Source organism: Cylas formicarius, unplaced genomic scaffold (assembly GCF_029955315.1).
Source record: "Cylas formicarius isolate icCylForm1 unplaced genomic scaffold, icCylForm1.1 PGA_scaffold_1__22_contigs__length_36826433, whole genome shotgun sequence".
Lineage (NCBI taxonomy): Eukaryota > Metazoa > Arthropoda > Insecta > Coleoptera > Brentidae > Cylas > Cylas formicarius.
The window spans coordinates 30028597-30054091 of record NW_026844264.1 but is presented as its reverse complement, the minus strand read 5'-3'; the positions used below and the strand labels follow the sequence as shown (position 1 = coordinate 30054091).

Sequence of the window (25495 nt, the reverse complement as noted above, 5' to 3'; positions counted from 1 at the left end):
TGGAATATGACACGCCACCACAAGTGTGGATACGAAGCCGATCAACATAAAAGAAAATCTGAGGCGTGGCATCGCATAAATTAATCCAATTAATTTATTCCATATAAATATTGCCCCCAATGGTTTTCTATGGGCTAGATAAACTACTAATTACGCGAGCGCATGGTGTCGTGTGAATTCGTTAAATTTTCCTGAGAAATTTCCCGTGAAACGTTGCAAATCTGGGGAATTTCAGGCTAAGCATATTCGCGAGTGCATTGTTGTCGACCATGGACGTGCGGTTCTAACGTTTTTTAATTACGCTTCGATATTAAGCGTGAAACTTTTTTCTTCTTCGTCTTTTCAGATAAATTTTTATTGGTACATTTAGACCAACCAGATTTTAGCGGTCCTTTTAGGTCTAAATTAAAGGTCGCGAGGAAATGTTTTGCAAAAACTAAGCGAAGATAAAATCCTAAACAATGTATTTTCAGTTTTTCTTTCTTAACCGCAAACGGCGGTATTTTTTCCGTCGACGCCAAAGGTCGCGACGACAATAACTTTTTATTACTTAATTCCAGTTCCGTGTCATTGTGGGTTCCTTATGTAGCGAGTGCCTCAATAAAGCCGACCATAATAATTAATTTTTCCTCTCCCCGGGTTTGTTTATATATTTTTTTCCCTCCAACCGCGTCGACAGTAAAAGCTTCAGGTTCGTGTCGTATACAAATTAAAACCGTCAACGTGATCATCTCCGCGGGCTTGGGGGATTAGCGAATTTTTCGTTTTACCGACTGTCCCCAGACGTTCCACTACTATTTATTTTTTTAATCCTTTACGTTTTATACAACGCACGCTGGTACGGCAGCCCCGTAATTCAGGTGGCCTTGGAGAGTTAAATGGTGTCTCAAATAATTGCTAAATTATGTCGGTTTATAGTGCTGTCGGAATTATTCCGCAAAAATATAACTTGAAATATTTAAATTTGAAAAACAAATTTTTGTTGTGGGCCAAAAAATTAGTCCATGCATGCTTTGAACATAGTTTGAAGATTTAGTATTTATTGCTAATTACACTGAACTCATGTATATTGTGCTAAATGGTTCCATAAAAAACTATTTATTTGAAATATCATCGTAATTTCTTTGATTAAATGGATGGTTAACTTTTATGCGTCCACTCGATCTATTTCCATCTGTTTTGAGTTGGTTTTCAGGAAAAAATATGCTTTGGTTGTGAGGAATATAAAATAACGGGGATAATAAATGAAAAAAAGAATGAATTTCCATTACAATTTGCTAGGATTTGCCGATGAGTTTAAGCTCTTTTTGCTTAAAAAATTTAACAGGCTGCCAGCGGCTTCTATTCAAATTTTCGTTGGTCAAACTTGAATTGTTTAGAGTTAAATAACATTTTGCAGAAAAATTTGCGCCATTTAGTGAATTTCTTAAGTAAACGGTCTATCTAACTACAATGCAGTCCTAAGTCTCAGATTTATGCCTTGCTTTTCAATTAATCACAGGAAAAATTGACTGTAGCTATGTTTTACCCATCCAGCTGTATCTAATAACTATATGCTTTTAGTGGTGCATACTATGACTTCCATGGTCCACTTGTGCGTCTGCAAAGGAATTTTAACGAGTTTAATCTTGAGTGGTAGTTTTCAAGAATTAAAATTTGTGTAACGTTGAGTTGTTAACCATATAGTATTCCTAGTTAATTGGAATATATCGCATATTCGCATTAATGTTGTATAATAGTGAAAATAAATAAGTAAATTAGATCACCTTGATGTAGTTTTGTGTTTGTAGAACAATATCAAAGAAATTTTTGATGTATCAAATGCGGCGTACATGTCTTTTTTACCAAATACTAAGATAATTTGTTCGGATATCAGGTGTGTATGTTTATTTAGGATTTAGATTACCATTTTATCGTTAAATATATGTAATCTGTTATTATTATATTTATATTTTTAATCATTATTTTTATTTCTGAACTTCTGTGCAGTTCTTAACAACTAAAGACCGCGACTAAGCCACACCTCATGAAATCGCTCAACTAACCAAAACTAGTTTTTAAAATCGTTCTCGTTTGCTGTTTCAAACCCATGGATATTATTTTTTCTATATCATCGTAAGAAAAGATAAAAATTTTATTTTCCTGCTCAGCTTACTTACTGTTTAATCTTGCTCTTAGCTGACGTTTTGAATATTTTAGAAAAGTTGTGCTCCTTAAAAGTGACTGCCAAAATAATCTCCGGTTTGAGTAAATAATGTGGATGCACAGTAACGGAACACGTGGAACAAGTCTCATCCCCAGCATTGGGCCATAAAAAAAGCCTTGAAAATTTCAAGTAAAAATAATAACTTAAAATAAATAACCTTATCTAGAATATCACAAAGGAAAATTATGAAACATCCATTTTAAATTGTTTAAATAATTTTTAGTTTTCATTAGTTTCATTTTTTGTTATAAACAAAGAAAATAATTCATGAGAAAATTATGCAATCGAAACTGATTTTTTGAAGAATTATATGAAACCGGATACGATACGAAAGTAATTTTTTTTTAAATCGCAGTAGCGTTGTTTATGAAACACAAATTTTGTATGAATATTTTTCTCGAAAAAAGCATAGCTATCAGCCACAATTAAAAAAAATGTTTCATACATTAATTGTTAATACAAACCACCAGTCCTAAATACTAATTGTGTTTTATTATTAATACTGCAGAAAGATATATATCCAGACTTTGGAACTGGGGTCGAATCAATAAACTTGCACGTAAGTGTTTCCATATTAGCTTTCTTACAGGTCTCTGTTCGATCGACATATCATCTATGCTTAGGGCTTAGTAAATACGAGTCGGTACTCGATACTTTTGATTCGATACCAAGTATTTATAGCATCGAATCAATCTTGCGATACTTACTCGGTATCGAAACAAAAGTACTTGGTATCAAATCGAGTCAGCCTCACCATTAAAAAAAAAAAACGAACGCATCAGACAAACATAATCTCTATCTGATCTATGGTGACGCGTTGTCTCGCGCCAGCCAACTCGAACTCACCCGACTTCACTCGACTAAGCCCGAGCCAAAAGCGACAAAGATGTCCGCCCTTCATTCTTTTTCATCGGCTTATTATTCCAATGTTATCATGGAGTTTTTTGTTTAAAGTACGTGCTCAACGTGACGCAAACCTTTATAATAAAAGTTTTCTTTTCCTTCTTAATTTTGTTTTAATTATTGTCCTTCAACGTTCATTGTTAGTTTCCTTAAAATAAATAAAAAAATAATAAACTGCTAAAAGTATCGATATGAATAAGTATCGATACTTTAGGAGTATTTATTTGAGTAGTATCGAAAAAAGATTTGAGTGCTATCGAAATGAGTAGGTATCGATACTTTAATGGTGGTATGGTATGTGCTTAACATAGAAAAATGATCTTGATCTTTTCAAACGGTTATCGTGTAAATTTTCAGAACATGTTTATGAGAAATATGATAATTGTTTTCCTCATAATATGTGAAAATAGCATCGATGCGAATTATGTGTATCATAAGAAATAAAAGTAAAATTAAAATTGTTAACTCAGAAAAGAGTTTGTCAGAATAGAAAAATACGGATATAAAATTAGGTTGCGTTTATGCAGCCAGTTCATTCTTCAGACAAACGAAATTTACCTAAAACCATTTATCTTAATTAGTAGTAAACTGATTTACCATCGCGTGTACGTTTATCTTGAACAAGTATTGCTAATTATTATTGTTATTACGACGCCGCTATTATTGATTGCGTTTCCTTTCCTTTCATCAGTGACTGACTATATACGAATGCGCAATAGGTATTGCAATAAAGGCGTTCCTATTTTCATGGAAATCTACTTAAAAACGCTTTTGCTTGGTGGTTTTGAATTATGACGTTATTCACTAGTGGTCTTTCAAACACAACGCAACATTCCACTTCTTTGAATAATAACGAAATTTGACGATCATCTGCCAAAGACTACCAAACAGATATACAATACATATGTATAGGGAAAATATAGTAAGAAAACGAACGGACAGCTACAAATATCTAGGAGTCACAATCACACAACTACATTAAAAAGAGGTATTAGAGACAGAGATCGACAAGACAGGAAAGCAATAGGCTCGCTAAAGGGAATGGAATTTGAAACCTATGGGCAAAAGCACATCAAAAGAGAACAAAAGAAGAATATTTAATACAATAGTTAAGAGCGTTATAACATATTGATCAAGTATAGCCAATTAAAGAAAGTACGGAGAAAATCGTAAACCCAACGGAAATGGACTTTCGGAAGCGGTCATCCGCAATCTCTAGGAGAGAAAGAATAACCAATGAACGAGTTATAGAGATTATGGTTATGACACCCACAATTAGAGACGATATTCGAAAAAAACCACTGGTATGGAATGGAAACTAGAACTTGGTAACCGGAAGTGATCACGAAAGTGGTGGAGAGAGGGGATAGAAAATGGGATTAGAGAAAGAAAGAGCTCGAGGAAGCTCTATGGAACTACCGAAAAAGATTGTAAAAAAGAAATCGAAAAACGTCGAAGAACGTTATCTACATATATGTCTGCGTCCTTAGCTTTAAGTGATCGATACGCTCTCACATTTCGATTTGGGTGTTTGGAATGTTTATTTTGGACTCGAATTATTTATCGGTCTAGCCTAAACAGTTATAATTCTGTCATTCGTAATATTGTGAACCCATGCGAACCCACCCCAACGTGTTTATATTTTATTGTTTATTACCATCTCCGGCGTATATTAATTGTAATAAATTGTTAGTAACCATTTTTTAGAACTATTATTTTTGGTGTCAATTGAAATCGAACACTAGAAAGGTTTTAAAAATAAAAAATAATAAGGGAATTCAAGTCGGTTTAAAAAAATACCTTTAGTCTGTACTGAATCCAAAATGAACTGAATATTTTACCAGAAAAGTATTAAAGTTAACGCATTCTGTATAAAACCTAGGTATAGTTAATGTACAGTTAATGTATGACTAGTCAAATTAAATCAAAATGTCTTAAATAACAATTGTAGAGCATACCTACAAATATTTAATAATACTATTTGTTTTATAGTCAATATTCACCATTTAAATTTTCTGGTCAATTGACACAAAAAAAATTGATCGGTCAATTCTACAACCCTATTTGATGTTGGATTGTATATTGTAGATTAAAAAAAAAGATATATTTAATCGGTATTGTATACAAATGCTCAGGAAATTTAATATACTTTATTTTATGTGACGCTGGGGAAACAAAAGACTATAAAGCAAACTGTCAATAGTATATTAAACAATATTTTTGATAAACCACAGATTAGTCTCTCTAGTTTACCCTGGTTAATCCAAGATTAAGAACTTTATCAACGCATGCTATACATTCACTGTGTAACGTTAGCGTCGGAATTGATCTACGTCAAAATACGATTAGTATTTAAAACAAGCGATCGCTCCCACAACCGTGACTAAAGTACCGACAATGCTCGAAGTGACTCGTGAGCATGGGTAACCAACTCGCTTCTTAACGTGATACTTTGCGCAAGCTTGATCAGTGCATAGTTTGCCATTTTAGAGAAGGTTGTCAAAAAAAATTATCATTTGCCATTTTGTCCGTGGATGTTACTATTTCTTTGAATATTTAATATTTTTTTCCAAAGTGACACCGTATTTTGAAGCGTAACAAATGTAAATATAAGTTTTCACAAAATTTCCCCTTTAGTTAATAATAGCGTAACGTAATTTTCGCCCCACCCTTCGTTCAGGTGAATTTTATGATAAACCCGTTGATAAAAAAATACCTTTTGCGCCAGTTAAAGTTTCTCCAAAAAAAGAAAACGCGGAATATCACCGCCCAGACCAGGAAACGAAGGTCGACCGAGGGGCGTTTCGGAATTGAAATTAAACGTCGATCGAGCGGAGAACGGGCGAAAAAGGAAATTGCCGGGTAAGATAAATCCGGCCGAAAAGTTCCGGGTAAATCCGGTAACGCGGACCTGGCGGCCGGATTTTCACACGAGCGGATCACACGATGTTTTCTGTTTTAAGTAATGGCCGGCGTTTCTTAACCGATTTGATGAATGAAAATATCAAAATACGGGGGTCGTCGGATAAGAATATAAAGTACTGCATCTCGAAAGCTATTCGTCTTCGAGAGTTATTGTTACTAAAGTAAGGAATATGTTTTTCGTCTTAAATTTTTAATTTGATCTTTCTTTTAAATTAATGAACAGAAATTAAGTAACAACAAGAAGAAGAACAAAGTGGGCTTCGTGCTAGAAGATTTTGTAACAACAAGCAAATCATTGAGAAGAAAATGGCCACGAACAGAGACACACATATAACATTTGTTGATCTTCAAAAAGCTTATGATACAATACCGCCAACAAGACTTTGGAAGATCCTAAAGGACAGAAACATCAATCATACACTGGTTGCTGCACTGCAGGATTTATATATCTTCAACACTGTTTAATATCTATGTGGCTGCAGCCCTATAACAATGGAAAAGGAAAATACTCGGAATGGGGATTAAAATTAATGACTTTTATTTATACACCTTGCAGTTTGCAGGTGTTAAATGATAAAGAGGAGTACATGATGCGTAAACCGATCGAAGAATATGAGAAATGGAGCCTTGCATAGAAAACCTTAACATAGAAAAAATAAAATATCTATGTGTTGGTGGAGAACCTGGTGATCTACAATTGAATGACACATTGTACATTAAACATTGCCAAGAGTACAAATATAGCTGGGAGTTACTTTCGATACAACAAGAACACACAACAAGGAAATAGAATTACATCCAAAAAAACAATAGCATGTCGTAATGGAATACTATGGAATAAAAATATAACAAAAAATAATAATATGAAACGTTAGTAAAATCCAAAGCTGAAACTTGAAGACTTACAGAAAAATATAAAAAAAGGGTAGAAGCTGTTGGGATGGATGCAAGGTCAGTAAGGGTTTCTCGAAGGGACAGAATCAAAGAAATTATGGGCATCGGAGGAACCGTTGTAGATGATATTGAAAGGAAACAATTAATTTGGAATGGGACACGTGCAACGAATGCCCATACAAGACTTCCCAAACAAGCAATGGAATGGCAATCGAAAGGACACAGGAAAAGAGGAACATTTATTGCAAACAGCGCGTGACAAGCGATCAGTTCAAGAAACCTGCAATTAATAAGTTAATAAATAATTAAGCTCTCGTTAACGACTCTTTAGAAAAAAAATTTTATTACCTCATCAAACCATCCTAGTTTAAAATATCAAAGAAAGAAAATTTTGTTATCAAAAGATATTAAAAACACTTATTTATTTGTCCTCTTTCAACATTGATAACGATGATTAAATAATTGGGAAATAGTAATAGTAAAAATAATAATTATAAATATACAATCAGTGTATTTTGTGTGTTGTGCAGATAATTAAGGCGGTAAAACTATTTTCAAAGCCTTTAAAAAAAAATGATATCTTAAAAAGTATTAGGGCATTAATTTAAATTAGTTTTTCGTGAGAAATTTTAAGTAACCTTGACAGATAATATTGTTAATGTCTTTCGTGGAATGTTCATCTCTTCTAGCCTAGTGGAGTTCGAAGTAGCAAATTTCTACTAAAAACAGTGTGACACAAAAATTACTCGAATAAAGCTTGGCTTTAAAAGCCATTTTTGTTTTTGGTACATTAACTAAATGAATTTCAGACGAAATGACTTTAAAATTTACTGGCAATCGTCTTGACAATCTGCAATCTTTTTTTTTATGTGGCAATAACCAATACATTTACGCAAAATTTAGTTTACTTGGGACCGTTTAGAACTTTTTATTCCAGAATATCCAGAAAACGTTTTTGTCTGCATGCTTGCATAATATATGACGTTCTTGATATACTTTAACAGCTTTCGTTTGAGCATAATTTATTACTAAGTCCACACAAGCCAAAACTTTTTTATTTATTTAAAAAAATATATGTCATTTCGAAGCTAGTTTATTATTACGATTTTTTATATGGATTGTGTTTGAGGTATCGAGCTTTAAAATAAAGTTTCACAAAATTTTAAATATAAATAAATTTAAATACAAATTGAAAGAATTTTCTTAGGCAAGCAATAACAATAGCGTAACCTCTGCAAAGTAGGCAATAATAATGGTATGGAATTTTTTCTTCAAATGCTGCTATTGTTTGAGGGACTGTTTGATCGTTTTTTTGCATTTTTCTTGTAATAGAATGTGATAACCTGTGATGAAACAAACAGGAAGTTTAATTAGTTGGAATTTTTGATAGTGACAGTTCAGAGCAATATTTCGATTAAAATTCTACGTAATAAAAATGACAATGTTGGATTCTTTATTCATTCTTTAATAAAAAAAAACATTAATTAATTTATGTAAAATTTATTTTAACTAGAACTATTTATATACAGGGTGTTAATTAATGATATTCGTATGAAATTCAAGCATAAAAGTTCACATAAACAGATAACGTCGATGTTTGCCTTCCAAACGTTGTGTGCTCAGACTCTACGTAATACTTGGGTGATTTAAAAATTCTCCTTGATCTATAATTTGTCAATATATATTAATATGTAAATATGTAAATATCAGATTTATATTAATCTGATTAGGATTGCTCGTTGTTAAATGAAGGCGGAGCTCAGCTTGATGACGCATAACATTGATCGGAAAGTAAATTATTTATTTCATTACTACTATGTACAGGGTGGGCCATTTTTAGGCATGTACGTTTTCTCCTGAACCACTGATTTTAGAAAAAAAAGTTTATGCAAAAGTTTTATTGGTTAAATTAAATTTTAAAATTATTAATTTGTTATATATACAGGGTGTCGGATAAGTGCTAGGCCGACATGATTTTTAAAATTTTAAATGGAACAAACACCCTATAAAATGAAGGCAATTTTTATAGAAGCCATTTATTCGAATTTTCTGTAGTTTAGATTAGAAATTGAGATTATATATTTTGATTGATCAAATTTATATTTAGAAGACTTCCTTCTAATGATCTGCGAGGACGCGGTATTTAAAAATTATACAGGGTGACTTAAAGGACTTTTTTTTTAATTAAAACTTGCAGTATTCATTGTTTTTAAATGAGACGCCCATGTTTTTCATATTTTTTCTCAAAGCGGGTAATTTGGTATATATATATATATATATATATATATATATATATATATATATATATATATATATATATATATATATATATATATATATATATATATATATATATATATATATATATATATATATATATATATATATATATATATATATATATATATATATATATATATATATATATATATATATATATATATATATATATATATATATATATATATATATATATATATATATATATATATATATATATATATATATATATATATATATATATATATATATATATATATATATATATATATATATATATATATATATATATATATATATATATATATATATATATATATTCTCACGTATTGATTCACGGATGAAAAAATGTGATGACACTATATTCCGGGATATCATCCGTTCGCTCGTTGAACTCCGACTGGAATCCTGCAAATCCTGCATCCGACTGGAATCCTGCAGACGTTTCGCCAAAATCTCACTTGGCATCTTCAATGCTCGCGCTCCGTGTTCGAAGTGTTTTCGGAGCGCGAGCATTGAAGATGCCAAGTGAGATTTTGGCGAAACGTCTGCAGGATTCCAGTCGGAGTTCAACGAGCGAACGGATGATATCCCGGAATATAGTGTCATCATATATATATATATATATATATATATATATATATATATATATATATATATATATATATATATATATATATATATATATATATATAAATCTAATGGTTTTCGACATTTTTAGTAATAAACTCGCTGGCGAAAAATACTGACCTAATTATTTTAAAGAATTTTATAGTGGCATATTTCTCTTATATTTTATTTAATTTTAATGATTGTTTCAAGGAATGATGCGACAACATATTGAGATTTCGCATATTTAAATAAAGTTTTCATTAATAGTAAAAAATTCCCATTGTTTTAAAAGGCATAATAATATTATAATAAAACTTACTTTTTACTCTGGTAGGCTGTGGTAACCAAATGAGTGTCTATAATTGTTTTAAGTGAAGTTATGACTAAAAGTCAAAGTTTGACATATGTGATTTTAATCAAGCAAGCAAGCAAGAAAGTTAAAAATGTATACTTTTTTTTCTAAAATCAATAGTTTCTGAGAAAAGGTAAAGGCCCCTAATAAAGTGCCCACACTGCACGCTTCGTATGGTATGTTTTTTAAATATTGTTTTAATTTCGTCGATAACCGGAAAGCGGCGAGTAAATGATGTCGAGTTAATTCCCCGATCGTCAAGGATGACTATTACAAAATCATAACGTAAACAATTAAATTCAACGACCCCATTGTTTTGTCACCTTGTCATCCGCGCGTTTCCGGCCTGAACGCCAACATAGTATGCTTCCATAAACGGATTATTGCGGTATATAAAAATCGGTAGCGTATACGTTCTGTGAATCATCTCGGAAAAATGTCTGTTCGTTCCATCTTGACGGGAATGGTGTTCCTAGATTTTTTTTGCGGGAGGGGGTGGGGGTTTTTTTTAATTCATAACCCACACTATTTATGAAACTTATCCTATTACTTCTGACAAATAAGGGACAAAGCAAAACAAGGATCAAATAAGAGGTGCAAGAAGTCTTTATTGTCTTTAATTCGAGTTAGTGTTCATTTAGTTTTTGGATTACAATGATCCCGGCGCGTCCGCCGAAATATAGAATATTAGATAATTCTATGTTAACCCCTTCAAATTCAACAATACTCAGTTTTCTTATTATGAATGGTTAGTATTTTATATTAAAGTTAAATAAAAATAAGAATATATCATATTATTTTGGGCTATCTACTTATTTATATTCGGCAAGCAATTGTTTAGTACGGCAATCACCACTCCTGTCCATCTATGCACTTCCTGCGACACATTATACGTATTGAAAAGGATCCTTAAAAAAGAAGAAGCAAAGAAAGAAGAACAAAAAGAACGCGCTGTTGTAGTATGATAAAAGACGTCTGCCTATGCCGTTGAAAGGCACAAGCTCAGACAAGATGATATATATACGTATTACTAAAAAAACAACCCATCGATAGCTTCAAGGCGTATAGGAAAATGCAAAGCAACTAGGAAACTATGGGATGGTGTCGTTCGATTATGAAAAAAAAAACAATTAAAATAATTTTAAATTCAAGAAGAGAAGTCGTTGGTTGCTACATTTTTCACAATTAATTAATATATTTTATACCAGATTGCATCAATTCATAAATAAGTCATTAAAGAAAATCATAAATTCTTTTTCAAGCGATTTCATTAACTCCGCATCAAATGTAACGTTAAGGTATGTTATCTAGTTTGTGAAAGTATATGTTTGCAACATTTCCCGGAAAGAGCTGACGTTTGAAAACAACGTTCAAAGACGCACAGAACACAAATCCGTTCACCGGAGAAAAACGCAAGGCTGTTCGGTGTGGAATCTGGGACACACCGCCGGTATCGAGGTTGCCGGATTTACATGTCCGAGAAGTTACGCGAAGTAAATTTATTTAAGCTGTAATGTATTGTTTGTAACAATTACGAATGTAGTTAAATAGTAGACATATAAAGTATATCATTTATACGATTTTGTTTATACTGATACGCGTAAAAATTAGCAATAACATTTGGCAACGATGTCCGTCATCGACGGATGGGTTGGCCGGTAAGTTTGCGTTCCTTGGTCGATTTGTTTACGGAATTCGCGGTATTTGTGATTACCTAAAGAAATTAGAAATTGAATGCAATCCCGGTATGAGTTCCGGCTTAAAAAGTGTGTGTGTATCATCGAAACTAACCAAATTAATAAACGTAACGTATCTAGCGTAGGCAACCAACTTTACATATACCAGCTGATTTCATTGTTTGGATGTTCAATGAGCTTTTATACACTTTTTCTTGCTTGAAGCGGGAGTGGCATTTTTGTACAGAAAATGTCGGAATTTCATTCGTAAACAGGGATCTTCACTTGCGCTTAACTTTTTTTTTTCACAAAATGTAAAGAAAGTGCTGCTGAAAAAATGCCACGTTCAAACGGAGAATTATGATGAATTAGCAGCTGATAGGTGTTACTCGTTGAAAGTGAGTTTGGAAATGATACATTCAACATATTGACTTCAAAAACTACATATAGCTACTAGATATTTTAACCAATGACCTTGCGGCGTTCTACAGTCAACATAGCGGTTGACACTTAGAGTGTGAAGATATCCGTTTACACAGACAATGGCGTATGGGTATGGTTTAGTAGGCGAAATGTAGAAACATTCCCAGGAACAATAATTTTTATCGCATCCACATTATCTAATAGCGTTATATAATACCTGGAAATCGCTCTTTTAGTAGGATCAGGATGTCAACTTAGACAATACTCAAAAATTCACCACTACTAATCCAAAACCATCATGCAGAAAACAGAGTTTCTAATCAATATTTTACCCCTGTTTATCTTAGTAAAACCTCTCCTAATGAAGATTTCTATCATTCTTCCTATCCCGCTCGACGGTCTTCTTCTGGATCTTCTTCCGACGGGTACATTAATCTTTGTCATTATTAGCAATCTGTCGTCGATCAGTCTGTTTACGTGTTTATTCCAGAATTTTCTTCTTGCTATAACCGATAATTTAATTTTTGGTTGGGATGATTTTCAAGATAACGATTTAGATGACATGGTGAATAATCATAGCTTTGTACGAAACTGAGCAACCTTGTATGAAGCTTTTGATCTCAATACCTTAAATGATGATTATGATGAAATCATCAGTGCTTTTCTTTAATTCACTTTAAAAGAGATCACTGACAGTAGGGCGTTAGAAAAAGGAAGAAGTAAAAACTGACTATGATATACTGGCACTTATTTATCCGCACGTTTCGGTCTGGATTAATTGTTCATTTATTTTGTTTGTGGATCTTTTTAATTACATTATAAATTTTTTGGAAACGCGGGCAACCCGAACAGCTCTGGCGCCATGTACTCTAATGAATCGATCCTTAACGTAGCTAGCTTCCACAGGTCCTGAGGTACTCTTTCGTCAGGAACCATTACCACCTGCATCCCTGCCGCTATAGCACCTTTCACACCATTGACCGAGTCTTCGAAGACCTTAAAAATTGACCGGAATTCTTGAAAAATGCAATGTCAATGGTATCGTGTGCTTACTAAGCAGCATTCTGGTTGAGGCTTATCCGGGAACCTAGAGGCGCAGACCAAAAACGTGTCGGGAGCGGGTTTGCCCAATTTCACTTCGGGATCAGAGCCCGCGCATACGATGTGATGGAAAAGCGTGAAAAATTCTTTGTGTTTTTCCGACTTGTGTCGAACTGATTCTTCGTGGGACGACGTCGCTATTGCCATTGGTATTTTATTCGCGTGAAAATGTCTCACCAGCTTCTCCGCTCCTATGGATTACGTGAACGGTTTAGTTTGATTTGGTTTACTTTTTATAAAACTTCTGGAATCTTCCTGCCTCGGTTTTTGTTTAGTCGAACTAGCTAACGTTTCGCCAATCATCCTGTTGGCTTCTTCATCATAAAATGATTCAAGATATTCTTACAGACGGAACATATCGTCAACTAAAAAAATATCCTACGTCATCTATGGAACGCAACCTATCTATCATTAAGGCTTCTTCTCTATCAGACTCCGTGAAAAAATCTGTCATCCCTTCATGACTCTTAAAATGCCTCATTTCTACGGACTCGCAAAGATTCACAAATCAGAATTTCCCCTTCGACCTATTGTCAGCACCATTGATTCTTCAACATATTCTCTAACAAAATATCTACCTTCCCTATTAAAACACTTTACAGGGAAAATTGGCAGTTTCGTACTTAATTCTTTTCACCTTGAACAAATAAAAAGTACAAGATACTCTGTTTAGTTTCGACGTAGAATCCCTCTTTACTCAAGTTCCTATTCCCGAAACTCTCACCATCATTTCAGATATATTGAAATCTGAGAATCTGGAACTAAACCTTCTCACCTTAATTGAAAAGTACTTGTCTGGAACATTGGGACATGTTTTTCTTATAACGGTCAAATTTTTGAACAAACGTCGGGAACAGCTATGGGTTCTCCACTATCACCAGTCATCGCGAATATATTTATGGAAGCCTTTGAGAAGAAAGCTCTCGACACCTCGAAAATTATGGAAACGCTACGTCGATGATACTTTTGTTATTTGACCTCATGATCAGGAATCCCTAGTAGATTTTCTTCAGATCTAACATTGGGTCATTGTGTTTGCAAAAAACCTACGCGCACAGACCGATACGTAGTGCATTGCTACATCACCACCCGGCCTAAAAATCATCGGTTATCAACCCTCTTGTTTACAGAGCCATAAAACTCTCAGTCCGAGTCATTGAACCCAAAGTTAAAACCTCTGCTCTTCTCTCTAATAATTTCCACACACATCACAAAATACACTTCACCACAACCTTCCAATAGCAATGAAACCGAAAGCAATCCCACACTTGCCACTGTCGTCCTTCTTTATATTCAAAACATAACTGACCACATATCAAAAGTTCTAAAGAAATATAACGTCAAAACCAGATTTACCACTTGTTCAAAAATTTCTCAACATATTCGATCCGTCAAAGACAAAATTCCATTTTAGATTTTACAGCATTTCGGCATATGCGGCGAAGAATACATTGGAAAGACCGGATGAAAAATATCAACTAGGAAAGAGCCTTAAGGCCAAATAAACTCATCAGCAGTTCTTCTTGTATGTAATCAATTCTTCTGCCAACGAAAAATCCGAGAGTCTATAGAAATCTATAAGCAACCTAACAATCTTAACCACGACTCACCAATATAGGAATCAGTCATCCGAGACGCTCCCCTCAAACAATATAAAAGTAGGTACAGAGTAATATGCGAACCAGTTTCAGTTAAGCTCCGAACAAGCCAACAGGATGATTGGCGGATTGGCAGAAGGAATCCAGAAGTTTTAAAAAAACTATTACAGTGGAAGTTTGTTTAAAAAACTGATTTGGTTTACTTGGTTAATTGGTTCGATATTTTTGGAAAATCTGCACAATGGGGTTAAAGGAGTTTGTGAATTTTTCACAGTTAACATCGACGGTAGAATCTGAACCTTACTATATAACCCGAACCCCATTAGTTACCAGGCATTAGATCGCAATTGCCCAGTTTTTCGTGAGCGTAATCAGCAAATTTTCCGGCAAATTCCTCATTGCTGGCATTGATCTTGAGCAGTTCCCTCGTAATTCGGGACGTCTCCTCCAAAACACTGCCCGACACTTTTTCGGCTATCTTTGAGCAGTATTTTTTTCCGTAATCCTCAATCGTTTTGGCCAAAGCTTCCAGGTATACTTTCTCTGAATCTACAACTTTGCGGGATAGTACTCTGTTCTCTAAGCGTGTTTCGCATAAGACATTAGGTTTTATAAGACTTTGGTATGTAGCGAATCATGGAAGGAAATGTCGTGCATGGTTCTCGTTTTATATTGTTGCTCGAATTTAATTATTACCTAAGGCTATATCGTAGTATTCAAATCAGAATGCATGGCGTATCTAAATTTTTTTCACTGAGATTTCGTCCATACTGGTCTTTCCATAAGATCCGTTACGAAATTACGAACGCAGGGATGTAACAAGCTTAACACCCAACGTTTTGACTATTATTATTAACGACGATATGATGGTGATGAATGTTTGTTTTTCTTTAATTTGTTTATGTGCGTGCGATACGTTAACCAAATGCATTTTCTGCGTTTTCGCTACTTTTTTGGGCAAAAGGCAGAAAAAATTTGGCTAGTCCTTTTTGGTTTTGAGATTTTTTAAAACGTTGTGAATTTTTTCTCCATTTGGATAACTTAGTTTAAGGATAACTTTTCTTATAAGATTCAGTGCCATTCTTAGAATACAAGGTCAGGCAAAAAGTTATTGGACGCAACTTTTTTTAAATTTGAATTTTGCCTATACCCCGTGAACAATGTGACGGAACCATAATTGTTAATAAGATTGCCCTATTCTGTACAGTAGTACAGTGCGCTGCTTTTTTGTGCGACTAAACATTACACAAAACAAATTTCATAAAAAATTATGTAAACAATTCTGTAAATTATTATTAGTGTTATATTAGAGTCTCCCTTGGCGCTTGTATTAAACTTAATTTTTTCAAATAATCATATCTATATAGAGCTCCTTCTAGATATTGGAACAACTATAATTGATGGTTACCGTTACTCACCCAAGAGCGTTCCATCTAAATCGAAAATCACGTGCGTGACATTTTTAAATTTAGGCATTGTGCAACAATGCAATTTCATTCCAATCGTTTACGGAAATTTCGTTACCGAGCTTAACAATTTCATTAAAATTATTTTGACGTAGTGTGTCAGGTGTCAAATAAGCATTTACCGTCCATCTCAGCTTGGTTGAAAGTACTCTCGAGTGTAATCGACTTTCTTTGAAATTCTTACAATTGCCCATCTCGGGTACGTACTAGTAATCCAGATACTATAATTAACGCACAATGGACTAGAAATTTTCGCCACAGAAATGATAGTTCGCTTTGGTGGCGGTAAACTTTCGCCTACAATTGTTTTCAAATGAACGCGTCGAATGGTTTAAGATGGCGGACCCGTTGCTCGTTACCAGAACGGTATTTTAAAGAAGATCGATCGTTCTCGTTAGAGAGAAAGGTAAGAAGACTAATAGACCGCTGTCGATGGCGTCGTAACAAAAGAAATCGATTTATCAATTATTTTACGCCTCCAGCGATGATTTCTTAAAAGCTGGATGAAATTAGGTTGGTTTGCCAGACTGACAACTCTAGGCACCTAGATAATATACCTTCTCATAAGTTCAATTTTATATATCGATAACGAAAAATAAAATATTTTTTTTTAATTTTTGACATTTAAAGTGACATTTTTCATACCATGTAAGTACGTATAAAATTATTTTTAATCAGAAAAAGCTAAAACAAATCCGGAATTACAGGAAATTAAAAAAAGGTTAGACATTCTTTTTGCCTTAAGTAACAACAATAATAAATATGAAGATGCTTACAAAATGAAATGCATGTGGCAATAACTAAAGATATTACAGGAAATACTAGAAATAATGAGGGAAGAGGAAAATTCTGAGCACATAGCTAACAAATATAATAAATACCTAACCTCAATAGTCTCAAAAAAGTAAAACTTTGCAACTGATTCACAGAGTATAATTAGGAACATCCACATTTGGTAGGTTTTTATTGCGCCAGGAATTTCAAATAAACTAATTTTTATAGTATAAACTATAAACGAATAAACGATGATATTTTTGGACTCGGGAGGGAAAACGTTTCATTCGAGAATTCCGCAGCAACATGGCTAAAAATAAAATAAGAGGTGTCTTTATTATCTTATATACTAAAAGTGCAAAAAATATTTGGGAGAGATAACAATTTTTTAATACAGATAATTTTTAATTCAATTTCCTTTTCTTTTCAATTTCCGAACATCCCACCAAATCGGGCCTCTCACCTTTTTCCCGGGCAAAGTGAAAACAATAAAACTTGAACCTGGAGACTAACAGTGAAAGCGGAATTTGAATCGCCAACCAGTTTTGAATGATGATAGAACCTAATGACAGTTTATTAACTAATGACCCGGCGATACAGTTCCAGCGCAATATTAAAATCAATCAAATCACAAATTATGGTGTAATTGCTGGGTGTCGGTGCCTACAAGACTTGCAATTAAACCTACCAGAATTCACTGACTTAAACCAGAACAGCGGCACAGAGCCGTACCCAAAGATTCGAGAGACGGTAGTAAATTTTGCTAGGGATATTTCAGTTGAATTTATACCGATTAACACCGAACATTACTGCAAATAATCGACACCATTGTGCCGAAATAAATACCAATTTAAAAGAGTTATTACGTCTTATGACGTCACTATAAAAAAAACACATTTTCTCACATTTCCGTTTTTCATTGCTGTTTCTTCAAAAATTCACTAAAATCATTTCCATAACCTACCAAAATGTTTTATTGATATTTGGCACAGCAAACCAAGAACACAAGCCAAACCAAAAATCTAGGAAACTGTACTGAATTGAACTGTTCGTAAATTTCGCTTTAAGGTTTAATAATCGCTTAGTAACGGCTCTAAAAGAATTCTTTGGAGAGGAAAATAAATCAAAGGCAATCGAAACTCTCCATTACATCGCGTTCTATTTTAACAACCGAGCAGAACACTTGTAAATCAATTTCTTCGTAGTATCGATTTCGTCTACTCGTACGCCAATCGTTTTTCAGGGACTGGTAATACAAAAGCTAAATATAGGTCGCTGGCATTCGATCAAACGCAGATTTATGAATAATAATTTATTACTCTCGTGCCCGCAGGATTTACAGATCTTTACGCTACAAAGTTCGTTAAACAGGTCATTGACGACTCGTGTACAGTTGTCCAATCGCTAGCAACGACGATCAAGTTCGGAAAGTTATTTTACCCCGCCGCATGGATTTTCAAATCGATATCGTCGCCCCCCATAGAAATAAAACGTCTGAAGACGGACGATGAAAGCAAATTCCTGATGAACACGCAGATGTAAAGTGGCAAGCGTTGGTCAATCACCTCCTCTTGCGAATACAGGGATTTTCCTTCGTTTTAGCGAGGCATTTTCCAATAGAGTTTCCCGCTCGAGCGAGCTCATTGACCCTTTACTCCTGATACATAATACTATTGCTGAAAAACTAAAAAATCCAATGTACATTATATAATGTTCAATATTATAAGAATTTCGAATTGAATGTTGAAGGTGAGTAAGGCTATAAATCAATTATCGTCAAAGTTAAGCCGGGAAAATATTGCTCTAATTTGTTTATAGTAATGATTAACAATAGTATTTAGTTGCTAATTTCTAAGAGATACAAATCAGAAAATATTAAATGTTCCACAATGCAAAACTTTTTCTGAAAATGTTAGGCAGCTTATTTGTTTCGAGTCTACGTATTCAGCAAATCGAGCTATCAAGGGGTGTCAAATCTTTGAGGTAAACTGATGGTTTTTTGAACACAGGATATACAAGATACAAGAATTAATTATGTTTGTAAGAAAAGAAATATTTTGAGGAATTTTGGACAGTACGCATTTCTGAACCAAGTTCGAAACATAAACATTCTTAAAACTATATACAGTGCGTTCTAAGAAAATCTAGCTTTCTAGTAAGAAGTGTAAAATCTAAAAAATGGGTTTCTATCTGTTTAAAATGACACGGGATGAAATTTTATCACTAAATATGTATTTTTCTCAGCCGTAGGTGGATTCATTCATTGCTTGGAGTTTAATCAAATCTTGTGGTTAGAGGAGATTCCTTCCTTTCTGGAAATTATTCGTATAAATATTTTAAACGCTGAATGTATTAAACAACTATTGGCTGGGCTTTGCAACTCAACCCCATGGCATTTTTGAAGTAATTTTTCTTCAATATTACACCGCTACTGTTGTAGCGACTATTTTCACTCTCGTTAGAGTCAACAACGCCCTGCATGTAGTATGTATGTGTTTCCGGTTCTGTTTGTCCAATATTTGCTTAACCTTTTCTTCCCAACAATTTTTTATCACGTCGTCAATTTCATAGCGCCTACATTGAATTCTGCACCGAAACTAGATCGTGAACATTTTATTTTTCAAACCCGTTTGACAAACTGGTTTTAGACGAATTCAGCAAATACATATATCAACTACAAAGTAATGGTTAAAAATAGTGATAAAACTCTCGGTATAGTATATAAAGCAATTTTAGTGTTATTGATTCCTTATCAAATGCCGATTTGCATTATATATAATACAGGTTGCGCCAAAGTTATCCTTACATGCACTGCACTCTGCTGTTGTAAAAAAGTAACCAAAACATCAACTTAAATTTTAAAATATCTCAAATAAATGAACTTAGGAAAGTAACAAGAAATGAAATGTATTTTCCACACGTGAACCGATAATAGTTACAATACGCTTTTATAGCCGTTTTTAGAAGTCAAATAACTAGCACGAACAAAGCATTGAATAATTGGTGGCAGTTTTGAAAAGTCAGTTGACATGACCTGTTAAACCATGGATTCCAAAGCCAACTATCTCTTTCTATATTGAAAATCTATAACACTTGTAATGACTCGATAGTCTACTCGAAAGACCTTAGTAATTATCAATAATTAAAATATAACAATATAATAAGTCTAGCAGTAGATATTACAAACTAAAAATTATTAAAATACTGCACTTTTCAACCATTTTTTTAACATGTCATTGTCACTAATTTGGTTAGTTTTGCTTAGCGTCATATGAAGGAACTTATCGTATCAATGGAAAGTTGCCATATGAAGTGATTAGTGTAAAATCTTTAACCTTTCAATAGACAAAAGGCGTTGTTAAAACTATATCCAAATCTTCTAGTGCTTCTATTTTATAGTATTTGAGATTCCGATTATAGCATACAAAGTCAAGAGTGTCTATTAAGACAAAAGTGTAATAATAAATAATAAGACAAAAAAGTAATAATAAAGTTAAATTTATCTAACTTGAGTCAGATTGACAGAACCTGAAAAATCTATTCAAGTCACTTTATACAACAAAAATATCTACAATCGGATTTAAAATTAGAAAAGTATATATTTCCCATCAAAATTTATCAAATTATTTCGTCGATCGATGATTTTCAAGGTGAGTTTGAAATCGCCGAGTTTTAAAACTTTTTGTTTGGCCCACTCTGAATAAATATTTCATTTATCGTCGAGAAACGTCAGCAAGAAACGCCGAACGATTTTCGCCTCACTTCGTTGGCAATCCACCTCAAACGCACGAACTGATAAGCCACACGAGTAGTTGGCAGTCGGAACGTATTGCCACTTTGGAATCTAGATTTATTCCGTTTCTGTGTTCTGTTTTGCTAGGCGACAGCTGGAATAAAAATGAAGGAGGAAGCAAATGCGGGAGGCAAGAAGAAACTCAACTCCGTGGCTGAAAAAGTATGATAGCGGTATTACTTTGATATGAATTTCGCTTATTTATCTTTGGGAATACCCCACTATTTTTTCGGTTAAATTAAATCGAGAACATTGAATAATTTATGTTGAAATTGACGAAATTATTGGGAAAGAATATGTGTATCGAAGTTTTCAAGGCTTTTTGTTTTCTCTTCGCAACTTCAAACCAACTTATTGGTTGTCCAAATATCAAATAGTATGTTATGCAACAAGTGCGGTAAACGGCATTTGACTCGCTAGTTTATTTGACACTAGCGGAGCGAGTGTATAATAAACGAGTGAGTTAAAACGTTTACCGAAGATGTTGAATACCATACTTTTCCTACGACCGTTAGTTTTTGGGTACTTTTTGACAAAATAGCACATGACCGTCAGAATTGACAAACGTCAAAATTCAAAGCGTGGGAAATGTCTCCGAAAACATCCGATCGCTCCCAAACCCGTGCGGTAAAATCCCGGAAATGTCCGAAGTGGCTCGGATTGGTGGGAAATGAATCTGACGTGGCAAAGCGACGCTTCCGTCACGCTAGATCGGGGCGTAATTACGTATTTTACAGAGGGGAATAGAGAAAAAAATTATGACCCTGTTCAAAACAAAGAACTGTCGAGATTTTTTTTTTAATTAAAACTTTTCAGATTTAATCTAAATCGATTTTTTTAAGAATACGGTCGTCGATATACCAATTTTTGACGACAGGGGTGAAAAAAAATTAATTAATAGAAGGAGCGTTTTTTAAATTTATATTTTGGAACAAATTAAAAAATATATCAACATTCATTGATTCCCAAAGCATATGAAACTATATTCTTATTTTCAACTAGAACACATTCAACAGAAAATTTTAACATGGAGATCTGCTTATCCAAACTTGGGGTAATTGGTAATTCATTAACAGAAATTAAAAAAATGTTCATGCCATGTCATACATGACCCCTGATAATTTAATTAGGCAGTATAGGAGTGAGATAATTTATTTTTGAATTAGTCACCTAAATAATATTGGCCAAAATGCAAATTTTAAAATACGTAATGGAAGCTACTTAGCCGAATAAATGTGATGTTTAAACTTTAGAAGTCGATATAGAGATCAATTCGTGGAAACTGTGGACGGACTCAAAGGAGACTTCATAATTATTACATAAATGAGCAGCACTAATTATCTTTTTATCTTTAGTTAGTTTTTAGAACTTGTCCGTTATAGTAAGTATATAAGTAAAGAATAAAATTAAATTGCTATTGTCCCTATTTTAAAAATGACCATTACTTGACTTTTTTCTACTCCCGTCTGTAAAATACCAAATTACACACCGATGTAGCGTGCGAGCCACTTCGGACATTTCCGGGATTTTACCGCACGGATTTGGCAGCAGTCGGATGTTTTCGAAGATGTTTCCCACGCTGCGAATTTTGACGTCAATTATGTCAGTGAATATATTCGTGTTATTTTGCGAAAGTGTACCCAAAAACTAATGGTGGTAGAAAAAGTATAGTATGCAACACGTTCCGTAAACTTTTTAAGTCACTCGTTTATTAAACACTCGCTCCGCTCGTGTCAAATAAACTCGTCAGTCAAATGCCGTTTACCGCACTTGTTGCATAATATACTATTTAAGTCCTAAAATATATGCAGGAAAAATATAAAAATATGCTTATGTCGATAGATGATTGAAGGGGATAGATACATAAACAAAGTCCATTGTTCTGGTCCTTCTTGTGACAGTTGAGTAAATAAATTTGAGTCCATGCGTATCCAGATTGAATTGCTTTCAAAATATCAAAAATATAGAGTTCGTATTTTGAAACGTTTTCATTAATTATTTTGGCACGGTGTTTTATACGAAGCGCTTCTATACCTCCAATAAGTTCAGTATAAATGCAATAAAATTTGATAGTGTCGATTGGTTTTTAACGGCCCAATTGACTTTTTGTATTTATTTACTAAATGTCAATTTCACTATGCGTGATATTGCTAAGTTTGCCGGTAAATTTGTGCTGCATTGAGCAAAGGTTTGGTGTATTTTTCGTCACGTGTGGACATAATTGGCCATTGCGAAATTTTTAGTGGACCATTAACATGTCTAACGGTAGGATTTTCTTTTCCAGAGTGGTGGTCCGGGCAACGGCACAAACCAGTCGCAACAATACTACCCAGGACTACCTGCGGGCTATCCCCAGCAGCACTTCCATTCCAACATGCAGGGGGCTCATCCTGTTCCTAGTCCGACGCATATGGGCCATTCACCTCCTCCTAACCCAACTTACTATAAGGTCAGTATTTATGAGTACCCAAATAAGTTTAAAAGAAAGAAAATAGAATGTGTTCGTAATGAGGGTTTTAAAATGTATAAAGAACTTAGAGTTAGATTATGTACTCGAATTCCCAAGTTAGACCGGAACAGTCTGGCAAATACAGAAATTTTTCCAACGAACTATATGATATCGATAGTAATTTGTATTACCGTCATATAATGCTATTTAAATTATTGTAAAATGTTATAGCGAGGTTTATTTTATTTCTAATTAAAAATTGGTATCAATTTACGTGTAGCTTTTTTTTCTGTTTATATCAAACCTACTAAGTTCGTCAAATTCCGTAAATTTGTACAAATTAAATTTTTGGCTCAAGAATATAAAGACATATATACAGCTGTGCAAGCATTTCTTGTAATATAATAAATAATAAAAATTGTTTTTTATTTTCAATTTCTCTATGTGTGAATAAGGACATCTTCGTTTAGAGGCTTTTTTAACTCATTATACTTTCATTTCAGTAAGTTCTGCTTTCTTTCTCTTTGAGCAAACCACCACAGTGCATATTGGTGGTTGACTTATAATTAGCATTATTTTAGTAGTGTTCTGGTATGAAATGGCTTCCTTAGCTTTAATCACAAGCGTTGTGGTCATCTATTCGATCGCAGTTTTAAACTACTCAATTTTACATAACGCAGGAAGAAGAATCTCTGTATGTGTGGGATTGCAGGAAACGAATTTTTAACAACGCTGATAAATTCGTATAGAAAACGATCGAGATAATTACATTAAAATTTCGCATATTTACTAATTGAGTAGCAAGTATGTTCGAATTTATTTTAAGCACAATCGACCGGACTAGAGGTGATTTTAGCATTTCATTTTAATAAAAACATCATCGCCTTAAAGAGTTTAGTGTTTTATTTATTGATTTCCACGAATATGTTCGACATATTATTGCCTTTCACTGATTTATTTATTAGTGGCCGTATTAGCTCCTTGCGCAATACCAGCAGCGAAATTGATTGTGGTCGTTGATTGGAACAATGGTGTTTTGATTTACATTTTCTTTTTCCACAATCTTGTGCAATTTAGACGATTGTACCCAAGCCTGGTGTGCTTAATAGATTCAATAAATTTAAAATGAACAAATCAATACTAATAGTCTAAACTCGAACTTAAAACAATTATCTCCACCAAAGTTCATAAAAAATTAACATTCACGAAGTTGCCAGCCATCATAGGGTCGTCAGTAACAAAGTAATGTTATTAACTTGAATCCAAGGACGAGATATGGACGTATGGACGGCGATATGATATGAATTTGATTTACTAATGTCTGAAATATTTTTGATGGCCTTTAAGTGACATAGTTTCAACGTTATCAATTTTCAGTCATATTTTTATCAATTACGACTTGGGGATTTTCCAATAAATTCCCAGTTTTCCTAAATTCATTTTTGACGTAAAATATTATTATAAGCTATAGTCTATTTCAGAATTAAATTTGAGGTACGCAGAGGCAAAGGGATTACAGAGTGGCCCAATGAATACCTAAAAGCTTCTTTCATGGTTTGGTATCATTGTAAAATTCTTTCTTTCGATCGACTGCAGTTGGTAACCCCCGGGACATGGGCCGATTTATGGGTTTTGCCTATTGTCATCCATTTACCAACACTGCAAATGTTGTGCTGAAGGCGTGTCGGAAAGATGCTCGTAAAACGAAAAATTTTATTTTATAGGAATAAAAGTTATATGATATATCGAATTATCTTCAAATCAATATTATTGGTAGTTTACCAATCGATAATATCTTCTTTTCGCCAAGATAAAATTGGAATCTTTTCTGTGCGTAGTGAATTAGAGCTTGCGGTATCCATAACTTCTAAAACATCCAATTTGAAGGAACAAAAATAATTTCGTAGCACACCCATCACTACGCTTATGACCGACACCGAAATTGAGCGGAACTGGAAGGAATTTGCTGGTTTATTGCTATACACTATTCTGAAATAGCCTATAATTAAGTCAGTTTGAGGTCATTTTTGGAGCGTGAGAAAG

General features: G+C 33.7%; 2 protein-coding genes across 5 annotated transcripts in view; one reads left to right on the top strand and one right to left on the bottom strand.

Annotated features, from left to right (window-relative positions):
• LOC132696093 (fibronectin type-III domain-containing protein 3a) overlaps positions 1 to 25495 on the top strand; it is a 127400-nt gene that overhangs the window by 90674 nt on the left and 11231 nt on the right. For 3 of the 4 annotated variants that reach the window (XM_060660691.1, XM_060660692.1, XM_060660694.1), the window contains one exon: positions 23288 to 23452. In XM_060660691.1, the coding sequence (XP_060516674.1) occupies positions 23288 to 23452 (165 nt within the window). Of the gene's footprint in view, positions 1 to 21016; positions 21166 to 23287; positions 23453 to 25495 lie in introns of those variants that run through there. The other variant, XM_060660695.1, reaches the window with a different exon arrangement.
• On the bottom strand, positions 13045 to 16924 carry LOC132696094 (probable pseudouridine-5'-phosphatase). The gene is made up of 4 exons (XM_060660696.1): positions 16389 to 16924; positions 15301 to 15519; positions 13325 to 13563; positions 13045 to 13267 (listed from the first exon to the last, which is right to left on the bottom strand). The coding sequence occupies exons 1-4, from the start codon at positions 16465 to 16467 to the stop codon at positions 13088 to 13090; spliced, it is 717 nt and encodes a 238-aa protein (XP_060516679.1). The 5' UTR covers positions 16468 to 16924; the 3' UTR covers positions 13045 to 13087.